The following is a 21,390-nucleotide window of genomic DNA, read 5'->3' as shown; positions in this document are numbered from 1 at the left end:
ACCAAGTCAGGAGGTGGCTGGCAGCAGAGCCTCTGGGTGGTTCCCAGGGTTAGTGCTGGCCCACTGATGGATGAACGTGGGTGACTGGTTGTGCAGCCGGGGGTCCCACTTGTCAGCTTGCTGGTGGACAGGCTGGTTGCTGACATCACTGGCTACGAGGTCCAGGGTGTTCCAAAGCTTGGGTAACCTCACTGGTGAGTGGAGATGCATCCTAGGGCAGCTGGTAGATGGGTCTAAGGTGTTCCAGCGCTGGTATTCATCTACTGGTGGGTTGGGTCAGGAGCCTGTCTGTCCCAGGGCTAGTGCCAGCCCACTGGCAGGCAGGCAGGTCCTGGTTCTCTGGCTGCAGGGCCCTGGGAGGTCCCAGAACTGATGCCAGCCTCCTGGGGTGGGCTGGGTCCTGACTCTGCAGGCTACAGGCAAATTTCTCTCCTAGAGTTCCTGTAGGACAGCTGTGGGCCTTGATCCGGATGGATTCCAAACTTTTTAAGAAGTCAAGTCGGGCTTGCATGTTTGCTGTGATTTGGTAACAACTGCAGTATCTTTGACGGTATTAGAGTACAGTGCTCCTTCCTTTACTCAAACCACCAGTAATTATTACTTGTCCCCTATGCTTGTGATTATTACACCTAGAAGATCTTGTGAATTAATTGAGAACTTTATTAGGCTCTTTGTTCCGATTTTGCTTCTTAATTGGATCTGTCTACTAGGAGAGCAGAAAGGACAATGGATAGGGAACTGCATTCCACGGTAATCTGTTATAACTGTGTGTGCTGTCTCGATGATTCATGATTAGTCTGGGACCAAAAGAGTGCTGTTTTCCTTTCTCTTAGGGACTGACAGTACATATATGAACATCAGTCAGCTCTTATTGTTGTCTTTTTTATCTGTAGACCATTCGAAGGAAGAAGAAAGTTCAGATACCAGTGAGTCGTCCTGATCCCGAACCAGCGTCTGAGAATGATGAAGATAGTTATGATGAGGACGTGCACGATCCAAGAAGTGGCCGTGGTGGCCTGGTCAGCCGGAGGAGCGAGAAGGGCTGGGCGAGGGACAGAAGTGCGAGTCGGGAGAGGAGTTTGTCTCCGCGATCCGATCGGCGATCCGTGGCCTCCAGTCAGCCTGCCAAACCCACCAAAGTCACGCTTGTGAAATCCCGGAAAAATGAAGGTATTTTCTGTCAACTTGTTCATCATTTTCACGTGAAGACTTTGAGACTCGTTTTAATGAGAAGTGAATTGCCATCTCCTTGTACCTTTGCTCTCGTCGGTCATGCTCTTCGTTCTCCAGTCCGTTGCTGGTAGTGAGAACCTGTTACGTCAGGCTTCAGGGGTCATCTGTTTTCTCTTCTTTAGTCACTTTGTTGTAGCAGAGAATACTTTAGATTAATTGTCTAGAGTTGGATTTTGGATTCTTACTGTGATTAGAATAGGCTAATACCAGAAATGTCTCACCATCACCAAGTTGAAATTCAGTGTTTCACTGAGCTGTTAGGATCAACAATAGTAGCATAAGTGTGGGAGAAACCATCGGATGGGGAGGGAGGGCAGGCTCCTTATTTCCGACGGAGAGATTGAGGGAGAGGAGCCCCTTACGGGGCATTGCTCTGACATCTGAGCGCAGCTGCCTCCCTTACGTAATCACACTTGGTCAACCAGAGTTTGCCTGTGGCTTCCTGCCACCGTGGGCTGTCCCTGAAGTGCAGGAAAGCATTTGTGACTGCTGGTTTTGATGAAGAGGTGTTAGAGTGTTACGGAGGCTCGCTCTGTACCAAACCCCGATGCATCTCGCAGGAAGCGCCCCCACCCCTGGTCTGGAGCCTACTTCCTGGGCAGAATGGCTGCACTTAGAACTTGTCTCCTTCATCCACCACACACTGTGCAGCCCTCTCTGGTCTCTTCCACCCTGCTCTCCAAAGTGCTCATGCTGAATCCAGTAGAAATTTTCAGTCTTTATCTTACTTGCCTCTTCAGTACCGTCTCACAGTTAACCACTGCTTGTCCTTTGAAGTAATGTTCTCTCCGCTTCTGTGATGCTCCTTTTATTTTTGGCGGGGGGTTCCTTCCCCTTCTCTGTACCCTTGGCAAGCTCGTGCTCCTTGTCCAATGTTTTAATGTTGTGTAGATTTCTGCAGTAGAAGCTCTTTCCCACCTCATGTGACCCTTTAGGAAATCTCATCTGTGGCCGCGACGGCAGGACTCCCTTCTCCAGCTGCGGTGTGGCCACTCATGTGTCCTGCTGCTGGGGAGTCACGTTCACTTAGGTGTTCATGTAGGTCCCTCAGATGAAGCTCACATCTCCCTCTTAGAATTTTCTCATGTTTCTTATGACTTAACCCCATTGAATGTAGTTCTGTCTACCCAGTTTCTCAAGCCAGTCACGGGCAACGTGGTGTGGTTATCGCTGGCCTGTTTCTCCCCGTCCTTTCCCGGGCCCAGTTAGTACATGCTAAGTAACCCCCTAAACACCACTCCTTACTTTTTCTCCCCTGCCTCCACCCCTCGTCTGGGCCACCATCATGTTTTTTTCTTCCATCTTTATTGAGGTGTCATTGACATTGTATATAAATATGTAAAGTTGTTTGTGTTTAAGGTGTGTGGTGTGAAGGTTTGATGTGCGCATGCACTGTGAAACAATCACCACAATTGAGTTAACACTCCGACACCTCCCAGAGTTGCTTCTGTGTTTTGGTGAGGTGAGCCTCACATCGTCATCTCTGAAGTGGACTCACTCAGCTTCAGAAACTTGTCTCTGGATCCCTCCCAGCTGACTCTGCAGACTGCCTCATGGGGTTAGAGAATCCCTGGGGCGCATCTCTGTCTTCCTCTCATCCCACACTCGACTCTAAGACCTCAGCAACCTGCCTCGTCTCTCCTTCCTATGTTTCGGTGTGTCTGTTGTTAACCATTCTGTCTCCACCCGCTGTTGCCCGCCGCTCCTGACCCCAGCAACAACTCACAGCCTCATTTTTCAAGCTTAGTTCTAGTGTTCCCACTCTGGTATTTCTCAGGTGAAGTTTCGGCTTTAGCATTTGCTCCTCAGGGAGGACTTCTCTGACACCCCTTCCCTCCCCAACACAGAGGCCCACTCTGCCCCACCTGAGCTCTTTGCCGCATTTGTCATTGTCCTGGTAACTCACGTCTCTTTTCCTGCTGACTCTGTGAGTTGCCAGAGTGCAGGGCTGGTCTGTCACTTTTGCTGCTTTTTATCTATCGTGTATGTCTCCTACTTAATCTTTACCAAGGAAACACTTAGAATAAATGACTAATGCATAATATATAAGGAACATTTTGGAGTCATCTTTGTGTTGGTCTTTTATAATTTTTAAATCTTGAATATGGACAATCTTTCAGTCAGTACTTTTATTCCCATGGCTATATTGACCACTTCTAAAGCACACATAGTTGACTTCATATATCCCCTAAAAAGTCATTTTCTTTTTTTATCTTATTCTGTCCCTGCTTGTGAGCACTCTGTATATTTGCCTTAAGTTAAACTGTAACTCTGATGTAACTTTTAAAAGCTTGAGTAGCAGGTCTGCTAACTTACCCCATATTAAAAAGTTTTTGTTTCCCATCCTGTTTTTTGTTTTTGTTTTTGTTTTTCCCAATAAGAGCCAGAGTTTTCTTTCTCGTAACAGAACCAGGAGCAGTCTAATCCCTTTTGACATTATACTGATAGCTATAGTTGTCATTCTAATTAAAAAAAAAATCTACAGCTTTGTAGGCTGCTGGACAGTTTTTTGGACTCTCTGGGTAAACTCTTTAACTCTGACCACTCCCCCATCCACAGGTACAATTAATGTTGCCACACTTTCAAATACCTTGATGGTTGTTGAAAGGACTGGCATTTTTAACTCCTGCCTACATCTGCTTGGCTAGTTGTGAGCCTTTGTTTGCATTTCTGCAGAGTAGTGTGTGCTGGTGCTTGAGCATGTCTCTCGGTGTCAGATATTTACAGGATCCGAAATGCTTCTGCTCCAGGAACTGGGGAAAACAAATCAGTGTACGCTTGGTAACACAAGTCATCGATCAAATCCTCAACCTCTCCAGAGTTTTTCCAGACCTCGAGCAGGGTCCTTTTTAGAATTGTATTCATTAAACCCTCTGAGAAGCTAGGTTATCAGTACAGTCTTCTCTTCAGAGTTCTCTCTCTTTCAGAAAAATCAGAGCACGGTGTGTCAGTCTTCTGTTTGAAGCACAGGCTTTCCCGTTGCTTTTACGTTGACACGGAGAACTTTCTGGTGACTAGAGGGAATGTCGTCTTTGCAGGGAAGCCAAGAATGATTTTCTGTTATCGATTGTTCTTAAAACTCTTCTTTATGCAGTGATTATTAGTTTCATACTTTTGAACTCTATTTAAGTGTCTTGGGATCTTACACTAAAGACATTTAAATATATTATTTCAGAATATGGTCTTCGATTGGCCAGCCATATATTTGTAAAGGAAATTTCACAAGATAGTTTGGCAGCAAGAGATGGCAATATTCAAGAAGGCGATGTTGTGTTGAAGGTATAGTCACATTCTTACATTTTAATGAACTGCAATAGAGAACAAGGTCCAGTGTGACCACGTAGCTTCTGTTCATGCTTGAAGCGATTTTGCCAAAAAGAATGAAAAAATCAGTATTTGGGGGACTGGATAGCTTGCCACTGGCTATTACTCCAAGCCAACACTAATGCTTTTCTCTAGGCCGTAGAGTCATCCGGAGAGAATTAATCGCTCCAAATGTGTATTATTCACTAATAGGAGTTACCTTGTGGGTAGATTTGTCTGTCGTTCCACAGTAAGTGGTTTCGATCACTCCTCCAGATATTATTGAAATGTCTGTTTTGTTAGTTTGTTCCTAAGTAATAGAAAGTAATGGGGAGGGGTTAGAGGGTGCTAATCTGGGCTTTCTGGCAGTGCAGCAACACTATAGTAAAGGTTTTATTATTTCAGTAAGGAGGAGCACTTTGATAATTCAGGAAAGTGTAAAGGGAATATTTTGATTCTTAGAGCAAGCCCAGCAGTAGTTTAGATAATCCTGTTCATATCTGACTAAGTTAACATTTGTACTTCCGTCATTTACCTTCAACCTATAGTTTCTCTTCTGTTGCAGATAAATGGTACCGTGACAGAAAATATGTCACTGACAGATGCAAAGACATTGATCGAGAGGTCTAAAGGCAAGTTAAAAATGGTAGTTCAGAGAGATGAACGGGCTACGCTGTTGAACGTCCCTGATCTTTCTGACAGTATCCACTCTGCTAATGCCTCTGAGAGAGACGGTGAGTATGGTTCTGTTTGGAGAGTCCCTTTAAGTGACCTGTTTCTTAAAGTGGGAGGATTTGCCATGTTAGAATGAAAGGATAATTTTCTATAAGCTAGACATCTTCAAAATCTAAGAATTAAAACTTTTTTCTGTTGCCAGCTCACCAATATTATTGGTGGCTGGTGACGTTAATGCTTAAATCAACCATTTAATATGAAGTTGTATTTACTAGCTTATTTCTGTTGGAGTACCTTATATTTTACTGTCATCGTTCTGTGGGAAGATAAATGGCATCTTTTGTTTAACAGACATTTCAGAAATTCAGTCACTGGCATCAGATCATTCCGGTCGATCACACGACAGGCCTCCCCGTCATAGCCGGTCACGGTCTCCTGACCAGCGGTCAGAGCCTTCCGATCATTCTAGACACTCTCCACAGCAGCCCAGCAATGGCAGGTAATCACACTCTGTTATTTAAAATGAAATAGTTGTGTGTGCTTGATACATGTTTCTGGTATGGCTGAGAAATAAGGTTAGAAGATAGGTTTTCTTTTGATTATTTAAGTTAGGTTTGTTTTTCTTTATCAATTTAGGTATTTCTTATCTAGAATAACAGAGGTCAAACTTTTTCATAAAAAGCCAAATAGTAAATATTTTAGGCACGTGAGCCAAGCCTTGTCACTCATCCGTGTCTTTTTAGCACAAAAGTAACTAGACAGGATGTCAACAAATGGGCGTGGCCATTTTGCCAAGAAAACTTTGTTTAGAGAAGCAGCTGGCCTGCCACCCGGGGAGGCGCTAGCATGCTGAGGGGCCTCCTGCTTGGGCAGTGAGCTGTGCTCAGTAGAAGTGCTCCAGTGAGGGGTTCACCTGGACTCAGTTCTCCCCTTTAAAATTCACTGTCTGATATTTGTGTCCGGGGGTCTGGGATGCTCCTGGCATGTGACTTCACTGAGTTGATAGTCTCTGGGCTCACATACCCATTGGAGAATCTGAAGGAAATTATGACTCTTCTCTCCAGAAAAATGCACATGTACACAGAATGTCTGGACATTCCCAGGTCTCTGGAGGCCACCACAGGTTGGCACCTGGAAATTCAAGTCCAGGGCTAAACAGTTTCAGATTCAAGGTGGTGACTTGGGACTTACCTGCATAAATGTTACCTCAAGTCATAGAAGTCACTTGCCCAGGGAAGCTGTGGATAGTATGCCAGGAAGTGGACCACAGGGAATGTGCCTTGAGGGAGAGGAGGAGGCAGGGGAGAAGTGACAGGAAGGGGACAAGGACTTGCCAGGAGACAGCCTTTCCAAAGATTGTCAGGAGTCATACTGATACGGTGGTTGTACACTGTTGAGCTTAAATATTTGGGAAGCTGATTCTCTCTGAATTTCAAATTGTAGATTATAAATTACAGTAACCCTGATCTTTGTAATTAAGGTTAGAATGATTTTTTTAAGAAATATTATAGTATGTCACATACAAAACTGACTTATAACTGGTTATTATTTTTAACTGCTACATGTTAACATATTCTAAAAATCTCCCTGACACAGCACAGACCTTGTCTGGAAAGAGTTGCGGCCATAACACACACACAGTGATTTAACTCACACCCTTGATGATTCATGGGGAGCAGCTATAATTTTAACACATTTCTCTCATCTAGAAACCATGCTGGCATCGAGCAATTTGAACATGATTTTCCTTAAAAAAAAAAAAGGGAAAGAAAGAAATACTCATCAGAATTTTGGCCATTTGTTTTTATTGCAAGCAAATTCTAAATGTTAGAAAGTTGTTTTTGGTACCTACTTTTTTTCCATTTAGATTTCCTAAACGCTTGACATCTGCGACTTTAACTTAAAGTTGGAGAGGTTTTATTTTAAAAAATTTAACTGTCTTCATATTATGTTGGGATGTTTCACTTCTCTTGGGAACTTCAAGTATTCCTTATGGGTAATGCCAGTTATGTGAGGTCTTCTAGTCTTTAAAAAATAGAGTCCTGGGCCTTGTTCTCAGTTCATCTGAGATGGAGGCAGGGAGTACTTTTTAAAATTTCTGGTAGCATTCTCTTCTGTATGTTACCAGACTTGGGAGTGTCTGGTTAGAACATGTATGTAGCACATACTAAGGAGAAGGTAGTACTTCAACTCCAGAAGATCAGTCTTCAGACTCTTCCCAAATACTTGTGCTGAGAATATAATTCCTGAAAATTTAGCAGCCTCGCCTATAGGCAAGATCCAAAATTGTACCAGTGCTGGAAGGTTTCATTTCTCCCCTAAAGTTAATATCAAAATCCAAGTAAGTGGAGTTCTAATTTAGAGGGTGCCTTGCATTTTGAGAAACAATTTAAATACATTACAGGAGTAAAATCCTAGTATAAAAAAACAGCATGGGGAATTTTCTTTGTGTTATATAATTTTGTCTGCACATGTCTTTGTTTTACAAATGTTTTACAAATATTTAAATTCTGTTGTTTAAAAAATGATACAAAAAAGACTTGATCATGTGAGAAAAGTTTCAGTTTAGTGTTTGAAACACTAGCCCCACCTTGTTCTCTTCCTAGATTTCTTAATATTTTTGCATGTTTTTAAGATAGGCAGTTATCTGCTGAGAATAGTAACCTTCATTTTGTCAGAGGCAATGGAATATAGAGACTTCTTTGGGCTTTGAGGCCAGTTTTCCTGGGTGTGAGTCCCAGCCTTCCAGCAGTTACTTGCGTGACCTTGGAACCTCTCTGTGCTTTAGTTTTCTCATTTTCTAGCAAGTAGGCTACATACATTACAGACATGCTGTGAAAGTTGAAGCAGTTATTATAATCCTGGCACAAACACTAGCTTCTGTCATTATTACGGTATCAGTAGTGGTCATAAGAGCGTTACCAGTTAGGGTTCACAGGCGTGCATTCACATCTGCTTGCGTTAAACCATTTCTTAGAAGATTTCTTCGTCTGTAGGCAGGTAAATGTAAGCTGAGAGGTTGTGATAAAGCCCAGGGTTGTATAGTGGACAAGAGACTGGGTCCAGGATTAAAACTCTTGGCCTTTTGACTCACGTATTTGCCCTTACTGGTGTAGAGGAAGGAGGAGAGTAGGTTACTTAAGGGAACAAAAATCTACAAAGCGTTCCATTGTGTTCCATTGTTGCAGTGACCCACTTACGTCCTCTGTGATGTTCCTTTTTTAGAGAGCAAGTGTGATAGGGTCCGAGGTCTGAGAAGAACACGTGCACTTGTTTCTTCATTGTCACTAGATGAGCAGTGCACCCTCACTGTTGTCTAGAGCAGGGCCGGCCAGCCGTGGCCTGAGGGCCACGTCCGTGTGCCCCCAGCCTTGCCAGTGAAGTTGTACTGGCACCCGTCCTGCAGTGTCACCATTAAGAAGGTGGGACAGAGACCGCAGGGCTTGTAGAACCAGTCACAGAAAAAGTTTGCCAGTCGTTCCCTGGTCTAGGATATTAAAATATTTTGTTTTTAAGTTAAAAAATAATGTATGTCTGGAGAGGATGATCACAGTGATTTTCTTATACCTTGATGCGTGTTGCCAGGTTTGCTCTGTATATTTTATTCAGTATCCTTTCACTGGCACTCTGGGCCAAGACTTGCCGTCTAGGAAGGAGCCAGGGCTGCAGAGTACACGGCTGGTGGCACTGGGGACCAGCTGGTCCTCTGGGTGGTGGTCGGGGCTGCAGACGAGAAGACACCCTTACTGCCTTCACTGCAGTCCCTATGTGACAAGAGAGAATTGACTTGCGGAGCTCATTCTGTGTCATGTTCCTTCTTAAACACTGGAGAGAAGTCTTGCTTTTAAATTCAAGATCTGCTTTATTCAGAACAAGATTTGTATGTGATGTTGCTGGTTAATTTGGTGCAGGTACTACTCCCTTCTCTTTTTCAGACACGCTGTGAAGTCCTCCCCACTTCACCTACAAAGATCGTCAGGTAGAAAGATACAGTTTATTAAATATCTCAGTGACAGTAATTACCCACTGGGGACTTCTTTCCCGTGGCCCCCTTGCCTTGCCGCAGGGCTAACACAGGTGACTGAGTGAAGATTCTTCAGTGAGGGGTGAAAGTCCCTGTAATTTTGGCACTATCCTGCTTGTTCTCCCTTTATCAAGTGTTGTTTGATGTCAGCGTGTCGTCAGTGTGTGGTTATTAATCATGCCCTCAGCGATCTAGGCAAGACCTCTGCTACCATAGAGCTTATATCCAGGTGAATACAGTGGGGTTTTTTTTTAAATAAAGTTTAACCTTATACAAAATGTAAATGGGAACCATTAGGATAGACTTACGTAAGGAAGGTTTGGCAAAAATGTATTTTCATTTTTACAGTCTCACCAGTTTCTTTCAATAATTGCCACTGATTGTAGGCTAATTCTGTGTGTTTAAATTCTACTATTTGTCTTGCAGTAGACTTAGTGGTCATATTAGAACATTTTAAATGTTTGGAAAAGTTGTAACTTTAGATCTCTAGATCTGCTCTGCCAAACACCATTGGCACCAGCCACATTGACTGCTGAGCCTCTGAAGTGTGGCCAGTCTGCGCTGGGGTGTATTGTGTGATGTACACATTGGATTTTTATGACTGAGTGTGCAAAAAAGAATGTGTACATTACCTCATTAATAATTTATATTGATTATATGATGAGATAATAGTTTGGGAATATTAGGTTCAATGAAATGTGTTAATTGATTTCATCTCATTCGTTTAATATGGATTCTAGAAAATTTGAAAGTGCATAAGTAAGTTGCTTCATAATTCTGTTACCAGCACTACTGTAGACCCACATGTGTTGAAAAATGCCTCCATCTCTTGGTAGATGACGGAAGTGCAGTGAAAGGAACAATGATTTTTCCAAACACTAATTGTATGGAAAGTGTAATAGACTGATGTGAGTTCCACCCATCTGAATTGTTGTCATAATAGTTATATTAAAGGAAAGGTATGATAATTACCCCAAGATGAACGTACTGGCAGAAGTTGTATGTGGTGTACGGAGCAGGAGCCCTACTGCACAGCCAGTCTTGTTATCACTGGGCGGGGGGAGGGACACTCAGGCTGAAATATTACAGCTGATGCTGAGTTACCGAGATGGTAGTCACCATCAACGTCAGTCACGTTTTGAATTTGGAAAGTGTTATTTAAGTTGCAAGAAAGAAGGAAAACAATTGGAAGTGTTTGCTTTGGGATGTGTTTTAAGCAACTGGTTTAGTCTGTTGCAGAGCAGTAGAGATCTGTAGAACTATTAAAATTATGTAGGTTTTTCATCTCATTCTCTTCAAAATGTTCATTTTTTAATATTATTTGTATTTTTTAATGCAAAGAATGCAGGGAGAATTTATTATTTTGTATTGCTCTTTATATTCTGAGATGCCTTTGGGGATAAAATTTCATTGTATTTATTTGTACTTAGACTTATTGTATGTGAGATTTTATTTCATAAGCAGTGGCTAAAAATTTTGACATTTTATGATTTAAAAGTAGTTCTTTCTGAAAAAAGCAGTTCATTCTGATTTGGCTTTTATATTTTTTTTTCCAAAAGACTGTTTCACTTACATGCTGCTCATGTAATATATATATATATATATATATATATATATATATATATATATATAAAATTTAAAACTGGAATACACCCCACAGAATAGTTACATGAATAGGAAAATGGAAACTCTGAAAAGTGTTTCTGTTTTATTTTTTCAAGAGGATAAATGGGAAGAAACTTTTTCCTGATGAGAGACTGCTAACCATATGCAGTAATAGAACGAAATTCTTTTCTTTAAAGTTAGGTTTAATTCATTTTAACGTAATGAACATTATTTTAAAATATTTCAACCTTTAAAATATCTAAAAATATTTAAATCTTTATAAGTTATTATGTCAATATTTTGTTATGAAAACTGAAATAGTCAAGATAAATCTGAAATTTCTCTCAGCCGCTGCTCGGTCTCCTGGAGGGTGAAGCACTGTTGCCTGCATGTGGTGTGAGTGTGTGAGCGTGTGAGTGTGTCACTGTGATACCTCGGTGGTGTCACACAATGTCCATTCTGCACTGTGTCCCTTACCTTCTGTTTTACAGCTAATTTCCTGTCTATAGATAGAATTCTATTTCACTGTACCTTACTTTAATATTTCAGTTGGTATCTTCATCATAGAAGCCATGTCTGCTCATTAGAACTAGTAAAATAGGCGAAATCTGCCGTCTCCACCTCCTCCCAGTTCTCACTCCCTTGATTTAAGCCTTTGTCACACTCGTATGAACATTTGGTATCATGTATAGAGTTTGGGTATGTGTGTGTTTTTAAATAATTTTAAAAGGCTGGGCTCTGCACATTATTCCCTAGCTAGCAACTTATTTCAACACAAGGTGAGCATTTTTCCAGCTTATTCTTTTGATGAGAAGTTTTCCCTATTATGGGAAGTCTGTTCCTAAGTCTTTGCCTGTGCAAAACAGTTTTCTGTACCCATTTTTGTCCATGATTTCATAGATAGACTCTTTTTATTTCTAAAGTAATTGCAGAGTGTGTTAGTATTACTTAAAATTTTTCATGGATGGTGTCAGGTTACTTTCCAGAAGTAGTGTTTACATTTGTTTCTCAGAATTCCATGTTTACCAATCTGATGGTTACAAAACAGTAACGCTTTACTTTAAATTGACAAGTTTCCTGACTAGTAGTGGAACTAATATCTTTCTATGATATCACTGACCATTGGATTTCTTCCTCAGTAAATTTCCTGATTCATTTCTGTTACTCGTTTTCCTATTGGGCTGGCTTTTTTTTTTTTTTTTTTTCAATTTTTCATCAGTTGGTAATAGCTCTTTTGATGGGCGTGTTGCAAATAAGTCTTCATAATACCTTTTCCTGTGCAATTAAACATTTTTAGTCTAGTGAATTATGTTCATCTTTCTTCCATGGCTTCTGAATTTTTATCTTATTTAGGCGGATCTCCCCCAGTCTAAGATTGTATAGATTTACAGTTTTTAATGATGTTGTTATTGGCATATTTTTTCCTTTTCATTTCTACCTGATAGTTGAGGATATTGAAAAAAAAATCTGTTGAATTTTAAGGTAATTAAAATTCTCTTAATTCAGATAATTTTTTGGGATTCTTTTATACTCACTAAAGTTTCCCCCAATATTTTAGGTGCATTACCTCATGATTGTATCATCTGAGTCTTCAAAATAGTGGTTAATAACAGTACTGTTGGCAGGTATCATTGTGTTGTTACTGATTTTAGAGTAAACACATTCAGCATTTTGCTATTTAATATGGTATTAGCTTTTGGTTTCGAAAATAGCCTCATTACTAACTGTATTTCCTGTGTCTTTGCTTTATTTATGGATTTTATTAGGAATGGCTCTTGAATGTTTTCACATGCCTGTTTGACCAATATTAACATTTTTTTCTGTAACATTTGGATATAATTATGTGATAGATTTCTAGTGTTGAACTGCTCTTGCACTCTTGAAATAGCGCTGCTGTAGCCATTGTATAATGACCCTTTAATGCAGTGCTAACAGCTTAGCTAATATTTTATTTAGAATTTTTCCCCATTCATATTTTGAAATAGCTTTTGTTTTCTCTTTCGTACTGTTAATTGTCAAGGTTTGAGTGCTAAGATTCTGTTATCCTCACATTGAATTTCTTTTTTTTTTTTTTTTATTGAAGTATAGTCAATTACAATGTATCTATCTCCGGTGTACAGCACAATATCCCAGTCACACACACACATACATACACTTGCTTTCATATTTTTTTTTCGTTAAAGGCTATCACAAGATATCGAACACAGTTCCCCGTCTATGCAAAAGAAACTTTTTAAAATCTATTTTTATATATTGTGGCTAACATTTGCAAATCTCAAACTCCTAAATTTACCCCTTCCCACCACTCCCTTTCCCCTGTAACCATAAGGTTGTTTACTAAGTCTGCAAGTCTGTTTCTATTTTGTAGATGAGTTCATAGTGTTCCCTCCCCCTTTTTGGTTTTTAGACACCACATATGAGTGATATCATACGGTATTTTTCTTTCTCTTTCTGGCTTACTTCACTTAGAATGACGATCTCTAGGTCCATCCATGTTGCTGCAAATGGCATTATTTTATTCTTTTTTATGGCAAAGTAGTATTCCATTGTATAAATATACCACTACTTCTTATCCAGCCACTCAGATTGAATTTCTGATCAGCAGAATGTTGGAAGTTTTTAAGGATAGGTACACAAGATTTTTGATACTGTTTTCTGTATTACTATGTATATTTGGAATTTTCTATAATAAAAATGTTTTAATAATTGAATTAGAGAGCTTTCTGTATTTTTCTGTGGTCTAGGATAATTGAATAAACAAATTATTTGGTTTTCAGAGTTGAAAGAACTCTGTCACTAAAACCATGTAAACCTGATAGCTTTTTAGATGGCAGATCTTAACTTATCTTTTTATGTGAGGCACATTTATTGGCCTTTTTAAAAAACTATATATATTGTCTTGGTTCAACTTTTATAATTTGTATTTTTCTGGGGAACTTGATGGACATTTAGTTTTAATTGTTTTGTTTATTGGTATTAGAACTGAGCTCAGAGTAACTATTCTTATAAATGTCTTCTTGGACGCATATCTGTTTCTCTAGAATAAACTCAAGAATGGGATTGCAGGCTGTTGCATACTTGCATTTTTTTGTGTATTGATAAATAATTCTCATTTTTCCCTCAAGTAGTTGTACAGTCATTTTTCATTTTTACAATTATTTTTACCATCCAGAATGTCTATTTCTCCATGTCCTTCCTTACAGTTAATGTTATCATTTCAAAATTCTCACGAGTAATAAGATGATTTCTAGTTGTCTGTATTTGTGTTTCCCTAGTTATTCAAAAGGTTGAATATGTTTTCAAGATTATTGTCTTTTTGTGTATCCTTTTTGGTGAATTGCCTCTTCCTAGTATTTATTCTTTTTTTCCCTTGAATTGTCTCTTTTAAACTGATGTTTATGTAGTTGCTTATGTATTCTAAATGTCAGATTCTTAATGTGTATTGTTAGATCAGAATATAGTCTTCATAGTGAACTCTTACTACATATACTAGGTCAGATTGCTAATATTTAGTTGTTTGAACTAAAAAATTTTTTTTCGTTTGGTTAAACCTAAGACATTTTTTCCTAATTGCATGCTTTTTAACTTTTTATGTATTCACTTTGGATATATTATGGCTTTCATGTCATGAATCTTACTTTGAAAGTCCTCTATTTTCAGTGATAAAATTTTATATTTAGGACTTTATCCCATCTGAAATTGATTTATATTTATGTCATTGATATGCATAGAGGTCTAATTTTTCTTAATTTGTGGACAGTTGTCCTAACACTGTTTATTAAACAGTGTGTTCTTTTCTAGCAGTTTTGGACTGCTGCTTCCATAGTAAGCTGTAGTGCTACAGATAAATTTCTCCATTTTCTGTTTTGTTAAATCGATCTGCCTGTCTGTTTCTGCTCTAGTTTTAATTATTAGGTTTTTACAGTATTTTAATACCTGTTACAGCACATTTCCTGTCATTCTTTTTTGAGGTTGTCTGGGCTGTTCTTGTGCGGTTTACGAATGATTTTTCACTCAGAATATTTTATTATACTGGCATATAGTCTCCGGAGCAGAGAGGAAGAGAGAATTTCTAAACCTGGGGCTGTCTCGACTCCTGTGAAGCACGTGGATGATCATACAGCTGCGGCGGCGGATGAAGTTCTAGTTGAGAGGAGTGAGAAGCAAGCCCCCGCTCTCCCAGGTAAGCCCAGGAGGGACCTAGGTGCAGACTGCCCGTCGGGATTTACAGACGGCATAGAGATGCCGCTGCTGTGCTGACCGCCCACACGTGAACTTCGTTGTCTGTGACTTCCAGTGCCTTTTTTATGGGTGGAGGTGGGCATAGGTCGGTAGATTTTTGTGAATTTTAAAAATGTTCTGGATAGCAGTTATTTGTGGTTAACAGCAGTTTACAGTGAGTGGGGTGTTTTCTAGCAGTGCTCATTAAAGGGACATGTGAGATTGACTCAAGAAACTTTACCTGTTGAAAGTGTCTTCAGAAATGCCTTATGAAGGATAACTGTAGAGCTGTATGTGAGACCTCCCGTGAGGCTCTTCAGGGTTCTGAGATCCAGGTGCTGGATGGGCCTGGAGATTTGGGTTCTAACGTCTCTCAGGTCCTCCCCTTGGAACCTCTTTCTGCTCTGACTGGTGGCCGGCCGTGGATGTTTAGAAATAAACTTTACCACAGTGAAAAGAGAAGGCTACTTGGACAGTCTTAAGAAGATTCTCTGTTCCTGTATTCTTCCTCTTCTGTTATTCTTCCCTAGAAAATGGATTGTTCAAACCCTAACAGCTGGAGCTGTGAAAAGTGCAGGGGACCATGTAACTTGCAGACTTGTTGTAAGGACATCAGAATTTGCAGCTGGAAACTAATGTATATGTGTATATGTCCTCCATACATAGTATACGTGGTCCTGAGCAGGAGCTCTGAACTAGATTTTTGCTGTATTTTGCAGACTCTGTTATTTCAGTGGTAGCTTGCATTGTTATTCCATTTTTTAAAGTGATTCGTACACAATTTAAATTTTATTTTCTTTTAGAACCAAAGCCAGTGTATGCCCAAGTTGGACAACCAGACGTGGATTTGCCTGTCAGTCCGTCTGATGGTGTCCTGCCCAATTCAACTCACGAAGACGGGATCCTTCGGTATGTGATTCTGACTTGTGCTGTCTTCTCTGCCCATTACTCAGCATTATTCAAAGTGAGAGCTCAGTTGTGAGCCGTATTACATGTACTTTTAAAAATAGTGTATACTATTTGATGATTTGTTTAGGTTTTTAAAATTATTTACATGATATAATCAGAGATTAGAGAACATAAAGGAAACTTCTGGATGTTTACTTCTTTCTTACCACTGTTTTCTGTAGTTTTTAGGTCAGGAATTACAGATAAAAAATTATTTTTTATTTAAATATCAGAATTTTCACAGGCAGTCTAAATCCCTAGCATTAAGAAAAAAAAATCAGTGTGTCCATCTCAGCACGACATTTGGGGACAGATAATTGATTATCATGGTGGACTGTCCTAATTACACTGTGGCATATGTTTAACAGCATCCCTGGCCACTAGCTGCCAGTAGCACCCAGGTACACGCACACATACACATCCACACACACACAGTTGAGATAAGTAAACATATCTCCAGACACTGCCAGTGTTTCCTGCAGGCAAAATCACCTGGTCGAGAACCTGTCCTAGACTAGCTAGCAACTCAGAAATAAGGGCTGATGTTCCGCATCTTTTACTGCTACATGTTTTATATACGTAGTCGGATTGAGATGTAAATTTTGTAACCAGATTTCAAACCATCATGATCATCAGATTAGTTTTTTGTTGCCTTTGTGGTGAAAGGGACATGACATGAGTAATGGAAAATCCCCAAATTTCCTAAAGTGGGTTCTGTCTAGACCCCTGCTTTCATCTGTTTTCTCTGCTAAAGTAAATTAGGTTGTTAGCATTAAGACCCAACTTGGTAAAGAGAAATAGCTCCTGAAACTGGTGGGTATCACAAGTTTAAATTGTACATTTTTAAAATTAGGTAATTGTGATAATTCACAATTTCATCAATTGTGAGGGGTTGTCCACTTCTTTTTCCTTCTTAAGAATCGTCTGAGAGCTTTCCTGATTTTTTACGGTCTCAGGAAACTTTTATGATTAGATTCCAGAGACCTATTTCCCTGAGAGAGCCCTGAAGAGCAGATAGCAAACGGGACTGGGGATGTGGGCAGGATTTGTAGCTGAGCCAGGAAAGGCCTGGTTATTCATCCGGATTCAGTAAGTGGGCATGAGGCAGAAGCAGTTAGTCTACTTTTGCTACTGCATGTAGCTGATGTAACGCAGGGCAGTCTAAGATAGCAGGCATCTCGGGCACATGATCATGAGATTGTGCCTAAAGCTGTCCACAAACAGTGGCTTTAAAAACCCACATCTTACTAATGGATTGTAGAGACTACAACCAACTATTTTTACTTTTTGAGGCCCACTGGATTGGTCTGTGTTAGAGAAAGACTTCCAGGGACCTGGAGCCTTAGGACTTTAAGAAAATGTCTGAAAGAGCTGTCTGTACGGGTTGATTTGGGAGAGGCATCTGTGAGACGGCTCTTGACGCAGGCAGAAGAGCAGGGTACCGTCACAGCCAAGGCTCATCCTCCGTAAGAAAGCTGGGAAATAGACTGGGGGACCAGGGCCACCGCCAGCCCGGACAGTGTGACCTCTCTAACCTGCAAGTTCTTAGGTTATGTCCAGCTAATGTTAGTTCCAGATGAGGAAACCAGATCAAATGTGAATTCATTTTAAGTTCTAAAAACTAAGGTAATCTTTAGTTGATTTTAAAGGACGAGATACGTCTTTTCTCAATTCATTCATTTGGTTTGTGTTTTTAAGTTTCTGTTAGTTTCTGATTATTTGCTCATTGTTACTTAGTAAATTAAGATTAAAAAGACTTTTTCTACACTTCATGTCAGAATAGGTACAAGAATTATGTGTCTTCCTGGCTAGGAATGTGGGATGGTTTTGGAAACCTAGAAGGGTAATTTGTAATGATGTGTATAATTTGTAATCACTTACCCTAAAGGGTGATGATCTGTTTCTGTCTAGCCATTCTTCAGCATTTATTTCAGGAGTGCCCCAGGTGTTGACAGTGCACTGATGATAGAGGAAAGTGCCTGCATTAATTCGTTTCCATTCTCTGTCAACAAGAAGGGGGCAGAGATTAGGCATGGGGCTAATCCTAAAGGGCTGAATGATCATGCTTTTCATTTAGAATTCAAAAGGGCTGCAGAGTAGGTGATCTGTGTGAGCTACTGAACGAGTCCCTCAACTGCAAAGTTTCAAAACCACTCTCTGTTGGATACAGAGGTCACAGTACTGAAAGCCTGATTTTGGCGCCCTGGTATTAGGAAAATTTGTCGATTTATGGTTTAATTTCTACCTTTATACAACATTGTGTCTCCATAGAGATGATACAGTATGCATTGGGCTGGGAAGATGGAAGATTTTTCAGCCATTGGGAATGTACCACATATATCCAAGACCGACAGCTGGGAAAACATTGTTTTTATGAAGTAATTTTATAAATTATTATGTAAAACAGTACTTACATATTAAATTTGGATATTTTAAAACATACTTTATCAAAAATTAAAAGAAAGTGCAATTAAATCTGATTTGGAATTCTACCACTAAATTTTATTCAGTAAATTAGTGGTATGGGGAAAATTTCCAAGATGATGGTCCTTTATTTTATTCTAAATGTGATTTTCATTGTATCAGTTGCTGTAACTTTTCAGGCTTCTCTTAACTGCTTCAAATGAAATATTTGTTAACAGGCCCAGCATGAAATTAGTAAAGTTCAGAAAAGGAGACAGTGTGGGCTTGCGGCTGGCTGGTGGAAACGATGTTGGAATATTTGTCGCTGGCGTTCTTGAAGATAGCCCTGCGGCCAAAGAAGGCTTAGAAGAGGGTGATCAAATTCTCAGGGTACGTCAGAGTGTCAACTTCTGTGGGTTCAAAAGGACTTAGAGCTCTAGAAAAAGGCATCACACACAGCAAACCTACTATTTACAATGGGCGCTGCAGTGTCTGGAGCCCGCTAGACATTCCATTTAAGAAATCCATCAGGCATAGTTGCGCTCAACTTGTCACTTCCTGCTCCTGCCTTTGCCAGGAGCCCGTGGAGCCCCGTGGGGCCTTCTCCCCCGACCCTGCTGCGGTCAGGGCTGGAGGCCGAGGAGGTGGGGTGCGCATGCTGCAGGCCCCACCAGAGGTAGGGCCAGCCGCGGGAGTCCGGGAATCCCGGCTAGGTGCAGTCTACCAGGGGCCTCTTTTTCTTTCAGTTGTTTGTTTTCCATCAGCGGTGTTGCCTGGTAACATAGTACCATCTTTATTTATGTCTTCTCTTTCTGAAATATCCACCCTTCCCGCCAGATACATACACTCTGTCCCACCTTATCAAGAAGGTGAGGTGTGTCAGGTATGAGCTCCCACCCCTGCCCCCCGCGTCATCATCGTTGCCCCTGCTCTGGTCTCCTCTGCATCCGGCTGCCTCATGCCTGCCTCCAAGTTCATTCTCCTCCTCCAGAATTTTGCCACTCTGGTCATGGTTTCTCTCTGCCTGTCCTCTGCTTCTTCGTCTGACTTCCACTGTCCTGTTCCTCTACTGTTGCTGTTGCGCGTGTTGAAGGAGGTGTGGTGGGGCCCCTCCCCGCTTTCTTCTAAGTCTTCATGTCGTGAAGCGGTGCAGTCAGCCGGCTTCCACACACCACCGTGTGCGCGTCGCTGAGCGCACCTCCCCTTCAGCCCACATCCTCCTCCAGTGCTTGCTGGTGTTGCCCTCACGGGATCCCTTTCAAAGTGCTTTCTTCCTTGGATTCCATCACGCTGCCATTCTGTTCCTCCTCTGATCTTTTTGATTCTTTTCCTGTCTTCTTTAATCATTTTTCCTAAAACCTGGGAGATGTCTGCGGGCCCCTCTTCTCTCTTGCTGCACAGCCCCCGTCTTGGGCTTGGGCACTCAGGGCAGCAGCCCACATCAGAACCTTCTCCCTGTGAGCTTTATGAGCTCCCGCGGCGGCTGCCTGGGGCCTCTTCACCCTGCTCCTTCCCCTCGGACCCAGTGGGCCAGCGTGTCGGACTGATTCCCACCTGACACTGTGCTGTGGTTCTTCTTGGTGGTCCTCAGATTGACACAGCATATGTACTTAAACAGACCTGTTCTCTCACCCACCTTATATCCTGCTTGATGTAATCAGGGCACATGTCATCTGAGCCATATTTCTTAATAGTTTATTTTTGTTTTGTAACATAAATGCAATCCATGTTGAAATTTTTTTAATGTGGAAACTCTCCAGAGATAAAAAGAAGAAACCCCGCACTCAGTCACTGATGATACTGTGATGAGTACATTTTGGTCCTTAGGAGCATCTCGTGTAAATACTGACTTGGCAGACGCGGAGCCTGCCTCGTACCGATGCCCTGAGAGGGATGGCACAGTGTGCGCGCCATTTCTTTTTATTTTCCATTTCTCACTTTCTTTTGATTTCTTTTTCAGAGACTAGGAAAATGTAGGGCTCTATTGTACATCCACAGAACTTATAATTTAAGAATTTAGATCTGGAGATTTTACAATTATAATAAATAATTGGAATTAGAAATTGTCTTTTTTGGTCTAAAGTTTTACCTTGCACGATCTCTAATGTCAGGATGCATTGTGACTACTCTTTCAATGAATTTACACCTTCATTCGCTCTACTTACTTGGTTTCTGCTTATTTTAAATTAGAGTATATTCTTTTCTCCAAAGTAAAATAAAAACTTTTACCTTTGTAGATGTGGTATTTTCAAATTGGGTAAACTCTGTGACTATTTGTTTCCTGTATAGACCAGTCTTTTTATAATCTGAAAATATGGCCAAGAGTGATCTGTGAAATGTATTTTAACAGGTAAACAATGTAGACTTCACAAATATCATAAGAGAAGAAGCCGTCCTTTTCCTCCTTGACCTCCCAAAAGGAGAAGAAGTGACCATACTGGCTCAGAAAAAGAAGGATGGTGAGATACTGTCAGAAACCTGAGAAAATAAACCTGGGGATGTTTGAGGACTTACAGAGGAATTCTGATTTCAGTGTTTTCAATAAATCACTCAAAGTTGAGTGATAAATGAATTTGTTCATCTCAGAGGGAGTTTGTTTATTTTGTCATTTGTCTTACACTGTGCTCCTTAGCACAGAGCAGTAATGGGACCACCCCTTTTCTGGCGTTCTCGTCAAAGTGGAATGCCATCAACCCTTCTACAAGGCACGGAAGCATCCTGTACTGGGCCACACAAAACTGTAAATGGGCAGCTTCTGAATTCTGTGCTGGTGTTTTCTAAGCAGTATACTCTGGTGTTTGTTAGGTTAACTCAGGAGAGTGCCTCATTTTCTCTGTGATAAGGCAGATACACTTCATTTAGAACAGGGTTTCTCACACTTGGCACTATTGATGTTTTGAACCAAAGAACTCTGTGTTGTAAAGGCTGTCGCATGTATTTCAGGATGTTTAAAGGCACCTCTGGCCTCTGCTCACCAG

The 21,390-nt window shown here is 40.7% G+C and overlaps 1 protein-coding gene across 6 annotated transcripts in view; it reads left to right on the top strand.

Moving 5' to 3' along the window:
- The window catches only part of TJP1 (tight junction protein 1), a 212,428-nt gene that overhangs the window by 164,622 nt on the left and 26,416 nt on the right, over positions 1-21,390 (top strand). For all 6 annotated transcript variants that reach the window (XM_074354106.1, XM_074354105.1, XM_074354109.1 and 3 more), the window contains 8 exons: positions 894-1,170; positions 4,409-4,512; positions 5,102-5,270; positions 5,563-5,710; positions 14,884-15,023; positions 15,865-15,970; positions 18,652-18,802; positions 20,763-20,871. In XM_074354106.1, coding sequence (XP_074210207.1) covers positions 894-1,170; positions 4,409-4,512; positions 5,102-5,270; positions 5,563-5,710; positions 14,884-15,023; positions 15,865-15,970; positions 18,652-18,802; positions 20,763-20,871 — 1,204 coding nt within the window. The remainder of the gene's footprint in view (positions 1-893; positions 1,171-4,408; positions 4,513-5,101; positions 5,271-5,562; positions 5,711-14,883; positions 15,024-15,864; positions 15,971-18,651; positions 18,803-20,762; positions 20,872-21,390) is intronic.

Source organism: Camelus bactrianus, chromosome 27 (assembly GCF_048773025.1).
Source record: "Camelus bactrianus isolate YW-2024 breed Bactrian camel chromosome 27, ASM4877302v1, whole genome shotgun sequence".
Lineage (NCBI taxonomy): Eukaryota > Metazoa > Chordata > Mammalia > Artiodactyla > Camelidae > Camelus > Camelus bactrianus.
The sequence above is the reverse complement of the archived record's forward strand: the minus strand, read 5'-3'. Positions and strand labels throughout refer to the sequence as shown.